Here is a 19,294-nt window from a genome sequence, read left to right on the forward strand (position 1 = left end):
TCTGGGCCAAGGAACTGGTCATGTGATCAACCCCTCAGCCTTGAGCGCAGTCCTTCTGCCAGAGGCCTATCAGCGTTTAACTCCTCCACAAATCCGCGAACACCCGCACCATGAGTTTTCCCCTCTGGAAGGCTGCATGGACGTAATCCAAGATCATTTCACTTTTTTATTATCATTATTCACCCTCTGTGCCGCCAAGCACAGACAGCCTCACAGATGTATTTTTGGAGCTCAGCCTCCAAAAGCGTATCCCTCAGTGAGAACTTTTAGTTGAGGCCCGTCAAAATGAATGTTCTTGGTTTTGTGCAGACGTCTCCGCGCGCCGGCAGTGAGGCTCTGGGGCGAGGTTTTGTCCTTTGAGGTGGGACGATGATGGATCTGACACAGATCTGACCCGAGCCCGGAGAAGACCGGCAAAGAGAGCAGCAGAGGAGCCTGTGCTGCAGCTCCTAATAACAGACGAAGCAACAACATGCACGAGGAGCCCGGTCTGCCGCTTGTTTGACTGATCGGCTCTGACTGCGCTCTCTCTGGGTTTTTGTATTTTTGTTGAATCTGGGATGTGAGCAGATGAGGGTCCGTATGTGCACGCGTGTGGTCGGATGTTCAGTCCAGACACACAAACACCAGCCTCCCTCCGCACAGATAGCTTGTCACAGGCAAGGCAAGGGCAAGCCTAAGTGGCGCTCCAATCTACAGTATATCACCAGCACCACATCCATCACTACTTCACTTCAAAATCGCTGTGACAAACTGCCCCAGAAGCCAGTATTATTTCTGGCTGTACAGGGCTGCTGCTGCTGCTGCTGCTGCTGCATATTTGAGCACTGACAGCTATTTTGCAAGATAAGGGGAAACCTTCTGAGCAGGAACACTTCCTTCACTCTCAAAGGGTTGGGGATGAAGACGGGTTATATTTAGAGACTCTGGCTAGGATTTGGGATATGGGGGAAAAAGGGGGTTTTATAAAATGTGCGGTATCTCAAAAAAAAAAAACAAGCTGAAATTTTAATCAGCAGCAGGAGCTTTTTAACATGTTTCTGTGAAAATAACGGTTGTGAAGTTTCCACTGATACCAATTAGTCTGAGCTGCTTTCCCACCTAAAATAACGAGGTTGACAGGAAGTATAGGGACAGCAAACAGGGACAAGTATTGACTCAGAATTACGTAAGGTATCCTGAGTCATAACCTATAAAACTGTAAGAGGGATGGACTCTAGGTAGGTAGACAGATTAGGTGTATAGGTATATTAGGCCCATATCTGTTTGGACACTTTTATTATTTTAGCTGTTTATCAAATAAATGTTCAAGTTACAGTTATATAAAGGATAATATCGACTTAACGTGCAGACTAAGCTTTAAATTAAGGGTATCCGCATCAAGATCAGAGCAAAGGTGTAGGAATTACAATGTTTTCTATGTGCAGCCTCTGGCTCAAGCGTGATTAGACATAATCGTATCTAAAACGTTCATAAATTATATAAGTGTACCTTTAGAATCTATTGGTAAAGGTGGGTCAGTGTCCAAACACAGTGTACGGACTCCAGCGCCACTGATAAACTGTACAGATTAAATAGTTATTAATTCAATTCAGTTAGAAGTAGCCTACTTCCTATGCTCAGAGATTTTCCACTTTATGATAATGTTTGTCAATCCTCCACTAAGTTGTTGCCAGATGAGGCAACAAAAAGGAGATTGAGCCGATGACTCACGGATAAAATGAAGTCTTTGCGTTCACAGTTATCATCAGTGTGTGTGTGTGCGTGGACACGTTCACCTTACAAGGCATAAATAGTTGCTGATGTTCTTTCTACTAGATAACTGGGCAGGGCTCACATAAAACTGGCTCATGTCACACAAGTTCAGCAGCTCCTCTACAATCACATCCTGATCAGAGCTTCCAACCAGACTGATCAAAAAAATATGATACCATGTGTTTGCATTAATCAGAAGATATCATTTTTTGTTTATTTACATGCTCTACGTGGTGCCGTCTACAGTAGAGCACTTAATCTGCTGGAAATAGAACTTTTTCCCCAACTTTACTGACAACATGGAAATCATTCACTAGAAGATGATCAAAGTGGACACATCCAGATTTTCAAGAGCACTGCCGAAACCGACTGAGGCTTCCTTTGTCGTTTCAAACGCCCGTTTAACTTGTTTTGTCACATCCGTGTTTCTGTTCCTTCTAGGAACTCGTGTTCTAGAAAAAACAATCAGCAGATTTACACCACCTGTCTCAAGACAGTTCTCATTGTGACAGTCTGTTCCTGTTAAAGATGGTCACGTAAGGTGTTTTTGTTTTGCTTTTGATTGGATTGATATTCAGGTTATTACCTGAAAACTAGTGTCCTTGTAATCTTTAATATCATGACTTATTGTCAGCAGTGCCGCCAAAGAGAACCAGGCAGGGCTCTTTGAGATTAAATGTAAAACACATGTAAACACCATGTAGTTAGACCTTGTGGCAAACCTGACTTCGTGTGAAGAGCACACTTATGTTTCATTACAGCAGAGGTCTAAAACTGCTAACTATGGTCAGATTTATGCTTCGGTGTGAGGTGGAAATCTGTATGCAATTCAAAATGTAACGTCAAATAAAAAAACCTGAACCAAAAGTTGTAACAAATTCTGACAGATTTTATTTCCTCTTTCATAAATAACACTGAACAAGCAACGTACAGTGATAAATAACAATATTTATACACTGTAAAATTCTCTGTATTACAAAATACAGTATATGTGTAATGCACTTGATACAGATGGGGAAGTATTGCATTTCATAGCACCAAACGTGACCCTTAACTAGACACTTCAACTCAGTGCTATCACACTGGCTTTCTCCAGAACAGTTCAGGTGTACAGTTACATCCCAGACTCAGGTCTTGTGTGGGTGTCTATGAAATATACTTCCCTTAGGAATCAGTTGTTGCATAACTATATCTAAGTTAAGTAGAGCCCACCTAGGAAGAACCAACATCTTCAGTGTTAAACAGCTAATTTCTCCACGATCCCAAGTTTTTAAAGTCCCATTGAGAGGCTAAAAATATCATGAAATGTGTCCTGTGGCCGATCAAGTGTCCCGTGTTTGATTTTTGCATTAAAAACTTCCTCTTCCACTCTGAGCAGAACGGCTTCTTCAATCACACTTTGTTTTTGGAGAGTCTCAGTCAGGTGACATTTATAAAATGTCTCGTAACAAAAAAAGGAGGTCAAACCAATTTCCTTTAGGAAGTGGCGACAGGTGAAACTTTCAGTCGTCAAATTCACTCATCTTTCTTTACATAAATGTTCGATTCAAGTAAAAGAAAAAAATGGAAAAGGACTTCATGTGACAGCCGTGAGAGGTTGATCACTTAACATCTATAAGCGATCGGTAGTTTCGGGGACTCTCCAAACAAAGTGCTATAAAAGCGGTTCTGATCACAGATGTTGGTGTGTCTCGTGACATGTCTTTCACATCACAGGCAGCGCAGACGGAGGCAGCGGGAGGTAAAAGGCAGGTTGAACACTGTAAAACAAATCTAGAAATGGTGAGACTGGATCTTATAGTGACATACTGACAGTTTTTTTTTGTTCACTTTTGAAAGGTTTACAAACGATCTCAATCTCACACTGGGGCTGAACAATTCCCTACACTTGGCTAAAGATCTCACTGGTGGGACTTTGATCATATACTGTCTATATATATTTTTTTTAATTTTTTTTTTGCTTTCGACTGTCAAACATTATTGCTAAATTCACAACGGAAGGGGCCCTTAAATCGACATTTAGCATGAAAATAACTCTACAGCTTGTCAGAGGACTGACAGCATGGAATGTGTTTGAACAAACGTCGATTCTGGCTTTTAGAAGAAAAACTGGTACAAAAATGAAAATGAAAAACAAGAAGTTGTGCCAGCATTTAAAAAAAAAAAAAACCCAAAAAAACAGGCTTCTGTGGACAATTACAAGGGACATAAAGATGGATATTTCATGTAGGAGCCCTTATTATTCCTCAACCTGTCTGAGGAGCAGCATCACAATAAAATAAAAATAAAAATAAAAAGTAGTGTCACATTCATCACTTTGTGTCCATGTTGTGTTTGATTGTCAGCATCTGAGACACATCCAGTTCTACTTTTCTTTTTTTTTTTTTTTTAAACAACCAACCCCCGTTTTTTTTTAGTTAATCTGTATGAAAATAATGTTTTGTCTGTTGTAGTGGACTGTGCAAAAAGAACCTACAGCATGAGAGCTTTGTTGTTGTATTACGAGCTAAAACACACACACACACAAAAAAAAAATATTCACAGGTTAAGTCTGTCATCACCAAATAAAAGAAAGAAAGTGAAAGTTAACGTTGTTAAGTCACATGTAGCCTCAACTCAGGTGGGGCCGATGTCATAATGTCTGATAAACTCTATCAATTTATGGCACGTAAAAAATAAAAGCCTCTTTATCTCATCTAGAGCACGCACCTATACTGTAAGTAAAACCTAAAAATAACACACATTTAGGTTTGTGTTATTTTTGTATGCACGAGAGCATCCGATTAGTTTGGTTTCAGCACTGAAATATGACATTCATGCCATTTCGTCACCGCTCCTCGACGTATTGCACTGAATCGTCAAAACTATCACTTTAAACTAAAAAAAACAACAAAAAAAACTGCGTAATAAACCCTAATGGATAATCTCCCAATGTAAAACGTCAGCTAACAAGAACTCGAGATGAACGTTAACAGGAAAGCTTGACATCTCAGCTCCAGTTCAACGTGGGAATGGGCTCTGCCACAGAGCGGCCGCTCACGTCCAACTTTAAAACTTCCTGGCAGAAACATTCCTGAGTTTCCCGCTGTGAAACCTGCTCCCTTCTCCAGCTGCGCTTATCAAAACTGTAGAAGCGCTAAAATCGAGAAGAGAGGTCTGGAAAAAAAAGAAGAAGAGAGGCCTGCAGTGCTCACTGAGAGCTTTTCACCTTTCTCCACCGTCCAAAACTAAAAGGTGAGATCATTCAAAAGTATTAGTAATGCCCTTATTCATTAAACTGTAAATGAGCGCATGATGTAGACAAAAATAAAATAAAATCCCCTGAATTAAAACAAAAGAGACAGAATATGAGATAAAGGTGCATAGGTTGGCATTGTTTTGACACTGAAGTGGAAAATCTATTCCTTGGTTTTGCAGAAAGCTCCAGATTGCACATTCATAATGATAGCTGGCAGCTAACGCCTGGCTATGTTTTTAGTGACTCACTCACTACACCACCTCTGATATTTCTAAACATCTCCTGTAACAGAGTAAAGAAGAAAAAAACAAAAACTACCAAGACAATGTACCGTAAAAACCCTTGTCACCTGCACCGTTTCTTCAAAGGTGCGTGGTCCCACTCTTCTACAACACCGTACCGACTAGAGGCGTTTCAAACGGCCGGCCTGAACACGGCGCCACGATGAAACTTACAACTCTACGCCACCAGCACGTTTCGGACACCGTCTAAACTCGGCGGGTTCCCTTTAACTCAACCCAGTGACCGAGTTGCGCGAGCTGCCGCCAGCCGCGGCGACTAGAGGTCACACCACGTTGATGCAGTTTCCGCTGCCGGCCATGGCCCGCTTGCTGCAGTAGGTGAAGCCGCTGTGATTGGTGGAGGAGCCGTTCATGTGCGATGACTTCAGCTCCATCTGGCAGGCGGCGATGGCTGCGTTGAGCTCCACCTGAGCCCGATGCACGACGTAGAACATCAGACCAATGCTGATGACGATCTGTGGGACGGGAGAGAGAAGAGGTAAGCATGCTGTAGTCATGAGGAGGCTGCCATGTTTGTAACGATGGCGGTATATTAAAGTGCAGTATAGTCAGAGGTGGAGGCAAAAGTTTAGTCACATAATGGACAAGAAAATTATACGTTCCTTCAGAATATATTGAACACTCAAAAATTGTGTTCAATACACTCAAAATTCAACATTGACATTTTCAGGCACACAAAGAACCACAAATCGGAAAACTAACGGCTAAATGCTGCAATAGCTTGTCTCAGATTATCTGCCAATACAGATTTTTCTGATTCAAATTTAAAATCTACACCTAATGCATGAAAATTAAGGAAATAATTCACCATTTTGAGGAAAATAGTTTGCTGATTTCATACTGAGAGGTAAGTAAAATGATCAATACCACTCCCATATTTGCACGAAAAGTATGAAGCTTGTTTGGCTCAGTGCAAGCTAGAAAATCAGCCTGATATTAACTCAAATGTTTGACAATTAAGTGCTTAGTTTGCACAAGTTGTCTTTTACAGTAGGCTATGTCTTAGCTTGGAGCCTGTAAAGACTCCAGGAAGACTAAGTGCGTTTTCCAAAATGTCAAACTATTCTTGTCAGCAGCCACTAAAACACACTGAGTTTATGAGCCTTAAGAAGAAATTACTCATCACGTTAAATAAGTTATCAGTCCAGATACCCATTCAGATAAAGTTTAGATAATTTAACTTAAAAAATACTGTATATATCAGATTTAAAAAACAAATGTTTGTATTGAGAATGCACATCCAGCTCTTCCACATCATTGCCCACCTTGACTTCTGTGCGGTCACAGCCACTTGTCAATATGGCAACAGCTTTCAGTTCAGCCTGAAGCACTATTACATAGTTAAGTGCTCCACTGACCCTTGATCTCTGACCCTTGTGAACTAGTCAGATGTTTCCCACAGCAACCAGCGCTGATCCCTGAAGATTAAATGAAGCTGAACAGGTGTCGGAGATGTGGTGACAGCTTGAAATTACCTCCGTGCGAGCTGAACTGAACGGTTGGCATATTTTACATTTCTGTACAAGCATCGATACTCATGCATTCATAAACGTAAAGAGAGGAGCAGGTGTCTTGGCTTTTCCCCCAGTGGCTGACTGACGTGAAGAAATGAAAATTAAATAAAAGGGTGCAGTCATCCATTAACAAAACATTTCACAAAATTTTGAGGGTGTGGTTCAGAAATGCATCAGTTCACGTTTACCTAACGGCCTTAAGGCATTCATTATATAAACATTGTTCTCAGAAATGAGGAACAGGTGCATCACCTGCTGTCACCTGCTTTTGTTTTACTGGTACCATTACAATGCATTAATTAAAAGGGATTACAGGAATCCAGACGTTAACGGTTCAACCTTCACCTCTCAGAACCAGATGAACTGCAGTCTTTTGTGATTACAGTGGTGTGACAAAGTGTTTGCCTCCTTACTTATTCCTTGTTTTCCTTGTGTTTTGCATGTTTGTCACAAGCAAATGTTTCAGCTCATCAAACAAATTTAAACATAAGACAAAGACAACATAAGTAAACACAAAATGCAGTTTTTAAACAGTGGTTTTAATTATTAAGGGGGTAAAAAAAATCCAAACCTACATGGCCCTGTGTGAAAAAGTGTTTGCTCCCTCCCCCGTTAAAACATAACTTAACTGTAGTTTATCACAACTAAGTTTCTCCAGCCACACCCAGGCCTGATTACTGCCACGCCAAATAGGACCTGCCTGACAAAGTGAAGTAGACCAAAAGATCCTCAAAAGCTAGACATCATGCTGAGTTACAAAGAAATTCAGGTACAAATGAGAAAGAAAATTGAGATCTATCAGTCTGGAAAAGGTTGTAAAGCCATTTCTAAAGCTTTGGGACTCCAGCGAACCACAATGATAGTCATTATCCACAAATGGCGAAAGCATGGGACAGTGGTGAACCTTCCCAGGAGTGGCCAGCCGACCAAAATTACCCCGAGAGCACAGCGACGACTCATCCAAGAGGTCACAAAAGACCCCACAACAACATCCAAATAACTGCAGGCCTCACTTGCCTCATTTAAGGTCAGTGTTCATGACTCCACCATAAGAAAAGGACTGGGCAAAAATGGCCAGCATGGCAGAGTTCCAAGACGTAAACCACTGCTGAGCAAAATGAACATAAAGGCTTGTCTTAGTTTTGCCAGGAAACATCTTGATGATCCACAAGACTTTTGGGAAAATACTCTGTGGACTGACGAGACAAAAGTTGAACTTTTTGGCAGGTGTGTGTCCCATTACATCTGGCGTAAAAGTAACACCGCATTTCAGAAAAAGATCATCATACCAACAGTAGAATATGGTGCTAGAGTGATGGTCTCTGCTGCTTCAGGAAGCTAGAAGACTTGCTGTGATACATGGAACTATGAATTCTACCAAAAAAATCCTGAAGGAGAATGTCCGGCCATCTGTTCGTGATCTCAAGCTAAAGCGAAAACTTGGGTTCTGCAGCAGAACAATGATCCACAACACACCAGCAAGTCCAACAAAATGAAGACTTTGGAGTGGCCTAGTCAAAGTCCTGACCTGAATCCCATTGAGATGCTGTGGCATGACCTTAAAAAGGCCGTTCATGCTCAAAAAACGCTCCAATGTGGTTGAATTACAGGAATTTTGCAAAGATGAGTGGGCCAAGATTCCTCCACAGCGCTGTAAAAGACTCATTGCAAGTTATCGCCAACACATGATTGCAGTTGTTGCTGCTAAGGGGGGCAAACACTTTTTCACGCCACTGTATGTGCCAGAGGCCTCCTGAGTCCTGTCAATGGAAACCATGTTTTTCTTCTAGCCTTTTCAATGCTCCTGTAAACAGTTTAACTGGTTAAGGTTTGCCATCTATTCTAGCTCACACAGTGTGTAAAGGGATAACAAAACAACTCCCACCAAGGCAAACCATAAATCAAAAGCATGCTTCAATAGATTTGGTGGAAATATACAGTGGCTACAAATGAGAAGAGTGTTGCAACAAGCTCTGGTGTGCTTCAGAGTTGATCTTCATCTTTAAACGGAAGTTTAGAAGCATGCTTTTTGAATTTTAGTACAAAACTGCTCTAACTTTTTAAGACCATAACAAAGCCAGAATGTGAAATCCAGGCTTGTCCAAGATTTTTTTTAAAAAAACAATTGATGTCTTGTGCTCACCTGCAGGCTGAAAACAAAGTAGCCGCTGACGCTTTGCTCAGCGATGACGTCCTCCATGGTGCGGAGCGTGGTGCCCAGGTAGGAGTTGAGAAGCTGTGTGGGCAGCAGACCCACAGAGGAGGCCACCAGGTAGTTTGGCAAGGACACATCTGTGATCTTCGAATAGAAGCAGCGAGGAGAAAGATGTTTAACGGAAGAACAATGATTAAAGGGAAAAATATATTACTTATTTCATCTGTGTCCACTATCGAATCTGCCTGTGGAGCTTAAAACATATTCATTTCTCTTGTACTTACAGAACGAGAAATAGTTTGAACTGAGCACTAACTGTTGAATATTTAGCACTTTCACTTGCTGTAAATAAACTGCATTGAGCAGACTGATAGCCACTGTGTTAAGGGCCAGTTCCTTTTTAGTGTATCACTGACTGAAAGCGACAGCTACATGTTTTCAACAACTGTTAAGCTAAAACGTGACATTCAAATAATCAAACTTAAGCTAAATGACAGGTATACTGCATACTTGGAACCAGACTCAAACTAAAAATAACATCCCTACATGGAATTACAAATTCAATCAGTTCCTGCATTATCAAAGACCCTTGCAATTTGATCCTTTCTGCAATACAGCAGCAGAGAACTGTGAAATCATAAGATCACCCTTGTGTCCCACTCAGCCATCCATCACAGAAGCACCGGTATGAGTCCCAGTCAAATAAATTCACACTGCCGCCCACAGTGATTCACGTGTCTTCAGCTGAGGCTATCTAGTAGTATGTTCTCCGGGGTCGCGTCACGATTCATCTCTGGCTGACTTCACTTTCATCCAGCACAAAAAACAGGATGTGCCCTATGTTTTAAAAACAACTATATTTGCAAGATTGTGACTGCAAACAAAGTAGAATTTGGCGTTAAGTACTTCGAACATATAATCAAACATCGTGCTCCATGTCTCATTTCATATCTCTGTGTAACCACCTAAATATAAACAAGTGTCGCCGTCACCCTTGATCCCTTGACTAAGTGATGACATAAGCCTTTGTGTGTGTGTGTGTGCGTGCGTGCGTGCTGTCTGTGCAAGGATGTGACCTTGACACTGTGCGCACCGTGACTACACTGTGGCTGATAGCGGTGTGTCGAGGGCTACAGCTCATTGCTGCAAGACACAGCTTGTGCCAAAATGTTATCAGGGCTCGAGAGCATTTATGCTTCATCCAGCTCAAGTGTCTCCTTCCAGTGATAAATCCTAAACTGCCTCTTGTTATCACACAGATAAAAGCCTGGGTTACACTGCACGTAACACTGACGTTATCGAAACCCGGTTCATCAAGCTAATGTTGTCGTATGGCTGTTTTTTTTTTTCTCTGAATGTTTCGCTGGGCTTTTCTCCCCTCCCCGCGTGATCATGTAACAGGCCGTTCTCCTTGAAGGATTGCCACTGATGTGTCCACGCCATGTGTCAACACAATCAAAACGCCTTCAGCTGATCTCTGAGACATGTGAGGGCTACAGATGAAAAGGAATGCAGTCTCTTTCTCTCAACCATCATCCCTGAACTATGAGGCACACATGTCTTCTAAAGCGTCCTCCCAACCAAGCATTTATGGCATGCAGCTGTCTTACACAACAAGGAAAGGGGGTTGTCGTATTCTGATAACAGCGCAGAGAATTTCCGCTGAAACCCCCCACTTGCTCCTACAAGACTGTATCAAGGTAACGTTTAAATTCAAGTGAAGAAAACACCTCTACGCTTGACCCGATTCATTCAGAGCAGCACCAGCGAAGGTCTGACTTTGTGTTCGTAAACAAAACCTTAAGTAGGGTATCTTGACTGCATAGTAAATTTCAGGATTGCTGAAGTGATGCTGTTTCCCTTTTTACCTGGGCACACTTGAAATAATAAAACACCGGGCGTAATTAATAGTGGCACAAGTATGTTTTTCTTGTAGTTAAGAGTCCAATAAATCACAGGATGAATTCCCCATTTGCCTCATCAGCTCATTATGACAGCAGAGGGAAGAAACCGGGCTAGTGAGCAGCGGTAAGAGACTGCGAAAAAAAAGCTGCAATAAAACACACATGGAGAGCTGAATAGGTCCTCAAAACATTTTTCCTGCGCTGTCCCATTGTTTTGCTAACAGCTGCAGTCTCTGTGACGTTTTAGGTTACCCGCTATAATGTAGCAGCGTCCACTTCAGCAGAAACAAGCAGGGGGGGTACAGTGAAATGTAGCCTCACCCATAGAAAGTGCTTACCAAGGGCAGAGCAGACAGCACATAATTCCACCGTGAGCTCGTATGGACTAGAAGTAGCCACCTATGGCTACTTGAACTCTTTATTGTTGAGAAGACCGTACAGATACAATGTCAGCTCGGCTTAGTAATGAGCCTCCAGGTGAGATTGATTACAAGCTCTACAGTTAGAGCAAGAGCCGAGTCTGAAACCCCCCCCCAGGGGCTGGGGAGTGATAATGTTGCAGAGGAGGCAGGTGGAGAGGAGGATTCAGCTTACTAGCCCGCTACTGGCAGGGCAGGTTCCACAGTGACATTCACTTCTCCAACCGGAACAGATTCACACTGAGCTATGTGTGACAAGCAAACAGCCTGATCTTTCACCAGTTTGTCTTTAGGCACTTGAGGGCCGTAAATCTAACAAAACCCACACGTCACCTTTAAAGATTGTACGCTACGTTACTTATTTACAGCTGTGCTTTGGCGGAACGTCAAACAAATATGCAATATGCTTTTTTATCTCTGTTTTTGGTCTCCACCATCTCCCGAGGGGAATATCTTGCTTTTCAGCCGCTGAATGTTATGCTTTGATCGTCAGCTACTTGTTAGCAGCTTTAACAAAGTGAACCAGACCAGACAGAGGCAGAGACTCTGTATTATTTTACAAACAGCAATTACAGACGCAACAAATCAATTACAATTACAAACGTGACAATGTCGCATAAACCAACTATCTTATATTATCTACTTCAAAAGTCATGGCCTGTACTCAAACACACATATATTTTAAAGACAAACAGCCGTCTAACTAACCATGAGAAATATGACAGATGCTATTTCAAAGCTACACTCCTATTGTTTGCTTTCGCTTGTAGATAAAACCCAGAGCAAGTTCCAAATCAGTATGTACCCAAGACCCGTCAATTAGCTCACCTTGTAGTTTGCCCCCTTACACACTGACCAATAACACGTGCCACTGTGGCAGGAGCTGAGCGACACAGAGTGAGGAGTCTATTCCTTTGACTTTGACACCTCACGTTCACCTATGCAGAGCGTAACAGTAAGTTCAATGTCGTAACAGCTGCTGAACCATTATGAAGTGATCATGCCAAGAGTGGGTTGTTTCAACCTTTGGACACAGAGCTATACCCAAACTATGGAGCCTAAAGTATGAACTAGTGAAGAACAGAAGCCATTTAAGTCAGTCAGGCAAAATAAAGCCATCTGTTAGGCTTGTGGTGCGTGTTCTCCTCAACAGCCTATAAGGTCAGGTAAATGTGGAGGTAAAACATTGGAATTATATCACTATTTGGCGTTACAAATTCCTTTAGACTAGACACTGGAGCTTAAATTTAATCCTAAATTTATTTCACAGCAGTGATTCCAGAGTACTCGTCACACACGTGAACTCTCACCACTTATTTAAGGTGTTTTTGTCCATCCCAAAGTCCCCGTCTCTCACAGCTCACCAGTGAACTCTAATGGCCCAAGCATTTGAATTGGAGATGCTTCTCAAATGTCAAACTATCAGTCAAATGTGGGGGGAAAAAAAATGCCCGCAGGGATTCGTGTACCTACAAGTCAGCTGATTCTGGGAACGACAGCATCACATTATTACCCTGTGGCCATTTTCACTTGTCCACGGGGTCATTTTGAAGAATAATTGTACAGATATATTTAGGCAATACTGACATCAAATAGCAATAATATGGTGAGTCAAATAACATGCAACAGACATTTTTGCACCAAAACACACTAATACAACCACGTAATCCAATACATGGATGAAATCTTTTATTTCTAATTTTTGTCGAGATGAAAAAGCCTGACAGTCAATCACAGTCAATCTACTGTTGCTCGGATTCGTCCCAAGATTTGAATCGGGTTCACAAGGCCGTGTTTATTGTACGGTGGTTAGGAGCGTGTGGACTGAACTATTTAAAGCTGAAGCCAAAGAAATATACATCTCCATATAGCTGAAAAATGTCCAAGCAAATCAATCACCCCAGAAGACCAACTGGTTTGGTACCATACAATTACTGCGCTTGTGAAAGACACTTACATCATGTTCTTTTTTTTTCTCCTTCCTTTTCCTGCCTTAGGCCTGAGCATAAACTCCTTCATGCTCTGAGCTATAAATGACTTTCAAGGTCCCCACTTTGCATGTTTGTGCTACTGTCGGTTTCGCCTTTTACAGTAACTTAATTCTATTCTCGCCTGATGGTTTCCACCGATAAAACTGAAGTGACTGAAGCACAACGTACAAAACACTGCGTGTGATAAAGATTGTCGTGTCAGCAGTTTTAAAATGTGAGTCATGGACTGGAAACGAGATGTTTAAGTAGTTAATTTACTCCTTTTTCACGCTTGTACTCATTTTCACAGCAATTATATTGTAGTAATTTTAAAATAAAGTCTTGTATCAGTTACTTTTTATGACAGAAAGCTTGTATATTAGTTGTAATAAGTGTAAATGCCTGCACAGTGAGTGTGATCCTCAAATTTATTAACAAACGTCACACTTGTCTGCTGTAACCCTGAAACTTCCTTATATACTAGGAATTCACGCAGGCATCCGTTCAAGATACAAAGCGTGATACTGTGTTACAGTACCCTATAATAAATAATAAATATCTAATGTTATTGCTCTCAGGCTAACGTGATATGACACGTGATTCATGTGAGAGATGCTGTATAATGTCATGGTGAGGATTTTTATTTTATTTTATTTTATTTATTTTTTTGTTGCATCTGTTTGCCTGAAACCATTTCTAGAAGTCTACGCCCAAGTGACTATAAGTTCAAGATCGCCCTCGGGTTATCATACTACATTAACTGTTCGATTATAACCGGCATAATAATATTTATATTAGTATCATAAATTCCATGTTGAGTGACCTCCCGGGTGATCTTGTCCAACCCAGTAACAGATCCCTCAAGGCTTTTATCATTTGGGGGTATCAATGAGTTGAGAAGGGTAATCAGTGGATATAAAATATTCATGCCATGTATGAAGGTCAAGGGCCTCAGGTTAAGTGTAGGAGTGCAGCCGAAAGCAATATCCTGACACCGATTAGCTTCATAATTTAGGTTGCACGATGTTTGTTGCCTTGACCAACCACTTACCTTACAAAATAATGTCTATAGCTTATATGACATTACCATTACTACATGTTAATAGAAAATAAAAAAAGACTTTGCCTCTGATCTATTTCACAGGAGCACCCCCTCTATCTAAAAGAGAAATGAGTGTTCTGTCTCTGGGGCCCGGCCTTATATTTCCATCTCCTCCATTCGACTGTGTTTCGCCTCGAACACTGAAGTAACAGGTCAACTATTATGTTCAAAGTCTACAATTCAGTGATGATGGCGGTTCCTGACTGGTTTCTGGCTAGTTCTGATTTCCCCCGAGTGTGAGCTGGCCCAGCAATAAGAATGTGGCTTCCTTCTAAAATCAGAAAGTTCACAGGTTCAATTGTCAGCAGAGAAAGTGATTTGTTGAACCGTTCTCCAGTGGGATAATGAGCTCCTGGCTGGCGTACTGCTGCTGTGACCTTTATACTGAAACCCATGAGTTTACAAAGGACTTCACATGTCTGTGCAATACGAACAGGAAAATCTGGATTTTCATACTCACCGAGAAAACTGCATTTTGGAGTCCAAAAGGTATGGGGGTGAGTCTCGCTAAGGCCACAATTTTAAGTCCACTTCCTCCCTCCACCACTCTTATGACAGCACTGAGCTGTTCACTGTTCCCAACTTTGTTCAGCACCCAGTCAGTCAATAGTCGTTTGCACACCAGGTGTGCCACAAAGGTCCCTATTAGAACTCCCACCATGACTAGTCCCATTCCCAGCACAAAGCCATAGAGGTAGCCAGCTGCCACATTGAGAACAATATATCCCCATCCGCATGGGAACGACACAATAATCAAGCCAACTATAAACAGCATGGCTCCGACGAGGCTGTCCAAGCCCTCCACCCAGAGCAGGAGATCCTTGAGGTATTGGCGCACCAGGGCAACCGAGGAAAAGCAAACAGCAGTCAGGATGCATGCCAGCAGGGCGCTCTTGAAGCAAAAGGTGGTGATACAGCACGGGTGTCTGAACTCTCCGCTGCTGGTGAAGGTCGCCACTCCCGCGTCGCCGACAGCCTCGGGGTCACCGTCTGACTTCCCCAAGCCGGACGCTCGCTCGTCGAAGGCGCTGCATATCAGGATGTCGATCTTGTCACACTCCTCTGTGGCTGTCCTCTGCAGCCAGCGATTCAGCTGAATCTGCGTCTTGCCCACCGCGTGCTTCACAAGCTTGGTGAAAAGCTGCAGGGACGTGGCCCCTGACATTGACATGTTGGCCCCAAATAAACAATGGGGACCGGCGGCAGGGCTCAGATGACCTGTCCCACCTAGAGATCGCTGCGATGTGAGGTTTCTAGACAGTCTTTACATCCAGCGCAGGTCCATGTCTTACTTACAGTGATGATCTGTGGAGCATCAACAGAGATGAGTATTTATAAACTTTGAAGAAGATGGATTCAGCAGAGGCAACCCATTACTCTGCTACTCAAAAATCACTATCTTTAGTTATTCCATGAATTGTCCAGGTTTAACAGTGTTTATCTTGGGTACACTAGCTGGACAAAGTGCCAGTGCATTGACTTAAAGTTGCCAGTTTTGCAGTCGCCGTCTGAAACACTTGCCATATTCAGAGTTGTCATCACTCAGCTCAGGACAAGGTTGAGTCAGTGGATGAAGGGAGCTGTCAGGACAGGACAGAGACGAGCTGAGAGGACAGGACAGAGGCGACAAGAAGAGAACCTGTGCGTCAACATTAACTTTTATAACTCCCCTTGCACTCCCATCCCGGCTAACGTCCACACACTAGCATAAATCACTGCAGGGCTAACTTACTCCCGTCGTTAGCTAACTAGCTCGCTGCGTGGATAAAGTCCGACGTTGCATTTCACAGACTAAACCACCGTAGCTCCCTTTTCAGCTTCGCCTCTCCCGGACTCCAGAGCGACAAACAGGACGCAAGAGTCGGATATGAAAACCGCAGGCTGCTCCTTCTCTCTTGTCTGGGTGTTGTTGTTTCTCTCGTCGCCCTCCTTCCACGGTGGATGCTGCCGCTGTTGTCACCGTTAAAGCTATTCATACCGACCACTGTTTGTGTCCCAGAATGCCAAGTAACCTCATCCCCATGTGACCGAACGTTGGACGGCCTCGACCAATCAGAAAGCCCCTCCTGGCATCGCGAGGTTTGGCGGTTTTTCCGAGACAAGCTGTGTTTGTTTTTGATCAATTACTGTGGACGGTTCCTGCTGTCTGCCACCGTGCTGCCTGCCACATAAGCAGGATGAACTCGCTCCACCATGCCATGTTCCTGTTTACACTCCTGTCATTTAGATTTATCTATTTATAAATATCTTAATAATATTAAATTGCAACACAAGAAGGAGAGAGAGTTCAATTAAAGGGAGAAAATATGTTAACAAATGGTCATAAATAGCCTAATGATGAGTTTACCAGTGTGATAAAAGAAGTAAGCATATATATTTTACTTTAGCAAAAGGTTTTCCGAGGTATGAACACTGATTCATAGCATGCATTCAAAATTTGACTTGAGTAAAAATACACCAAAGAAAAATAAAAGTCACCTGAGGTAAAAGGGAAAACTGTTGCTATTATTCAATTATTATTAGTAATGACGCATTTAAAGTAATTTGAAGAGGTGCCGCTTATTGGAAGACTTTTTATAGACTGTTGTTGAGTGATTTAATCTCAATTCATCATACGAAAAATATGATAAGATGATTCGTCTATGTGGGCGGCACAGTGGCGATGTGGTTAGCAGTGATGGCTCACAGCGAGAAGGTCCCAGGTTCGAATTAAAGGGGCCGGCTGGGCCTTTCTGTGTGGAGTTTGCATGTTCTCCCTGTGTCTCTGCGTGGGTTCTCTCCGGGTACTCCGGCTTCCTCCCACCATCCAAAGACATGCTCATTAGGTTAATTGGTGATTCTAAATTGGCCATAGGTGTGCGTGTGAGTGTGAATGGTTGTCTGTCTCTGTGTTAGCCCTGCGATGGACTGGCAGCCTGTCCAGGGCGTACCCCGCCTCTCGCCCGATGACAGCTGGGATAGTCTCCAGCAGACCCCCGCGACCCTTAACAGGAACAAGTGGGAACAGAAAATGAATGAATGAATGATTCGTCTATGTATTTAATACTTGCTTGATTTAAATTTGTAGTTAAACTAGTAAGTGCAGTTGTATGATTCAGAGGGTGTAGTAGAGTCAAATGTAACATTTGAAGCAGGATGAAAGAACCTCAAAATTGTAGCTTGAATATTTTTCATGAAAAGTACTTCAACCTCAGTTAAGGAAAATATGTTTCTACGACCATGCCTCACATCATTTGATCAAGTATGTCATACCACAAGGAATTTATCTTGGTGCGTGCACACATGCACGACACATAACATACTAAACAGAAGAGAAGAGTTCATAAAACTGTTCATATACAATCTGGAGACAGTAAGAGATCAGCTAGGGTAAAGCTGAGAGAGTAAATCTAAATGAGCCCGTGTTAAGACATTGACAGTGTAGAAAACGCAAATGGAAACTTGCAAATAGATTGTGAAGAAACAAATAACTGGACTTTATTATTTACAGTTAGAGAATTATATACCGCTGTGCAAACGTTCATCAGAGTACATGGAATCTGGGCCTCAGTGAGCGACTGATGTTTGGTATTATAAATAGAAGCAAATTAATACATACAACGTAATACCTATATGTAAAGTATTAAAAAAAAAAGTATATATTATGCAAAATGTCTCAATTCAGAGAATTTTATTGTTTTATAATTGTTGCTGCTGAATTATTACTACTACATTATTACTACATGATAGTAAATTTTCTTAAATTGCCCCCCGGGGACAAATAAAGTTTTCTGAATCTGAAAATTAACATATTAGTGTCATTTGTAGGTTGTTGCATTAGAGATAATGTTTAATGGGTGGCTTATTGTGTCATAATTCATAAGCTGCTGGTGTGCTAATGTTAAATAAATCTTCAGTAAAATGGTAAAAAGCTATATTCCTCATAAAATACAGTGAAGCAGTAGTTTAGAAGAACAGATACAGTGCCTCCAAACTCTAGACAACTTAATAACAGCACTTGAGTACATTTTTGTTGGTAACAATCCAACACTGAGAATAAGTTGTATTCAAATCACTCTCATGAAAAAATATCCTTCGTAAGAAACTCAGTTTAAACATTTGTCATTAAAAAACATTCTGTATGGATTGCCTTGTATAATCTCTTGTATGTAATGTGTATTTATGCTCGAGTATTATTCTATATTTAGGGTTAAAGCACATAGTATAGTAAAGTAGCCTGAAGGAGATCCCCTTGTTTGGCAGGCTTGGCATAAATTCATAAAGAGGGGAGTGAAGCAGACAATATGTGCATTCATGCATCTACCACCGCTCACCGCCTGGCTCTCCCAGCTGTGGTTAAAGAAAGCCTTTAGGTTGCAGTCCTCAAAAAAAAAAAAAAACTCAGTGTCCTCCTTCTCTACTTCTTTTAAAGCTGTTTTATTAAAGTTCTAGACTAATGATTACATCAAATTTAACTTTAATCATTCAAAATGACTTGTTTACACGTTTTGTGTTTGTGTGTTGTCAAAACACTCCACTAGATGGAGGTGTTGCACAGTTTTACGATCACTTCACCGTTATCTCACAATACGATTTAAGCCAAAGCCAAAGGAAACAACAAACAGCTGAAAACAAAATCAAACGTGTAACCAGAATAACATCAAAGCAACGTATTATATATATATATTGTAGGTCATTAAGAGGGAGTTATCTTTCAATTTGAAAAATGTCACTAATGACTGTGATCACATTTTTGATGATGGCAGTATAAGTGCTTACAGAGTTTAGAGTATCTTATACAAAATACACAGTTTTCATTGATCAATCCATAAAAGTTTTTGTAGCCCGTGTGCAGCCTTTTAAAAATGCAAAAGATAACGAAATACTTTGCTTTAGAAAGAGCTGAGACAAGCATCAAGACAGACAGATGCAGCCAGCACATTTCAGGACGTTTGG

The 19,294-nt window shown here is 41.7% G+C and overlaps 1 protein-coding gene across 1 annotated transcript; it reads right to left on the reverse strand.

Annotated features, from left to right (window-relative positions):
* Nucleotides 1–2,619: 2,619 nt before the first annotated feature.
* On the reverse strand, nt 2,620–16,374 carry tmem64 (transmembrane protein 64). Its single transcript, XM_084562760.1, has 4 exons — nt 16,092–16,374; nt 14,820–15,963; nt 8,953–9,108; nt 2,620–5,750 (listed from the first exon to the last, which is right to left on the reverse strand). The coding sequence occupies exons 2-4, from the start codon at nt 15,528–15,530 to the stop codon at nt 5,559–5,561; spliced, it is 1,059 nt and encodes a 352-aa protein (XP_084418886.1). The 5' UTR covers nt 15,531–15,963; nt 16,092–16,374; the 3' UTR covers nt 2,620–5,558.
* Between the last annotated feature and the right edge of the window lie 2,920 nt (nt 16,375–19,294).

The sequence above is a fragment of the Chelon labrosus genome (assembly GCF_963514085.1).
Source record: "Chelon labrosus genome assembly, chromosome: 16".
Taxonomy (NCBI): Eukaryota; Metazoa; Chordata; class Actinopteri; order Mugiliformes; family Mugilidae; genus Chelon; species Chelon labrosus.

Coding starts and splice junctions, on each gene's coding strand:
- tmem64 (XM_084562760.1), bottom strand. CDS start 15,530: ATGTCAATGTCAGGGGCCACGTCCCTGCAGCTTTTCACCAAGCTTGTG. Junction 9,109..14,819: donor TCCAAAATGCAGTTTTCTCG/GTGAGTATGAAA, acceptor TTCTATTCGAAG/ATCACAGATGTGTCCTTGCC. Junction 5,751..8,952: donor ACTTTGTTTTCAGCCTGCAG/GTGAGCACAAGA, acceptor CCCGTCCCACAG/ATCGTCATCAGCATTGGTCT.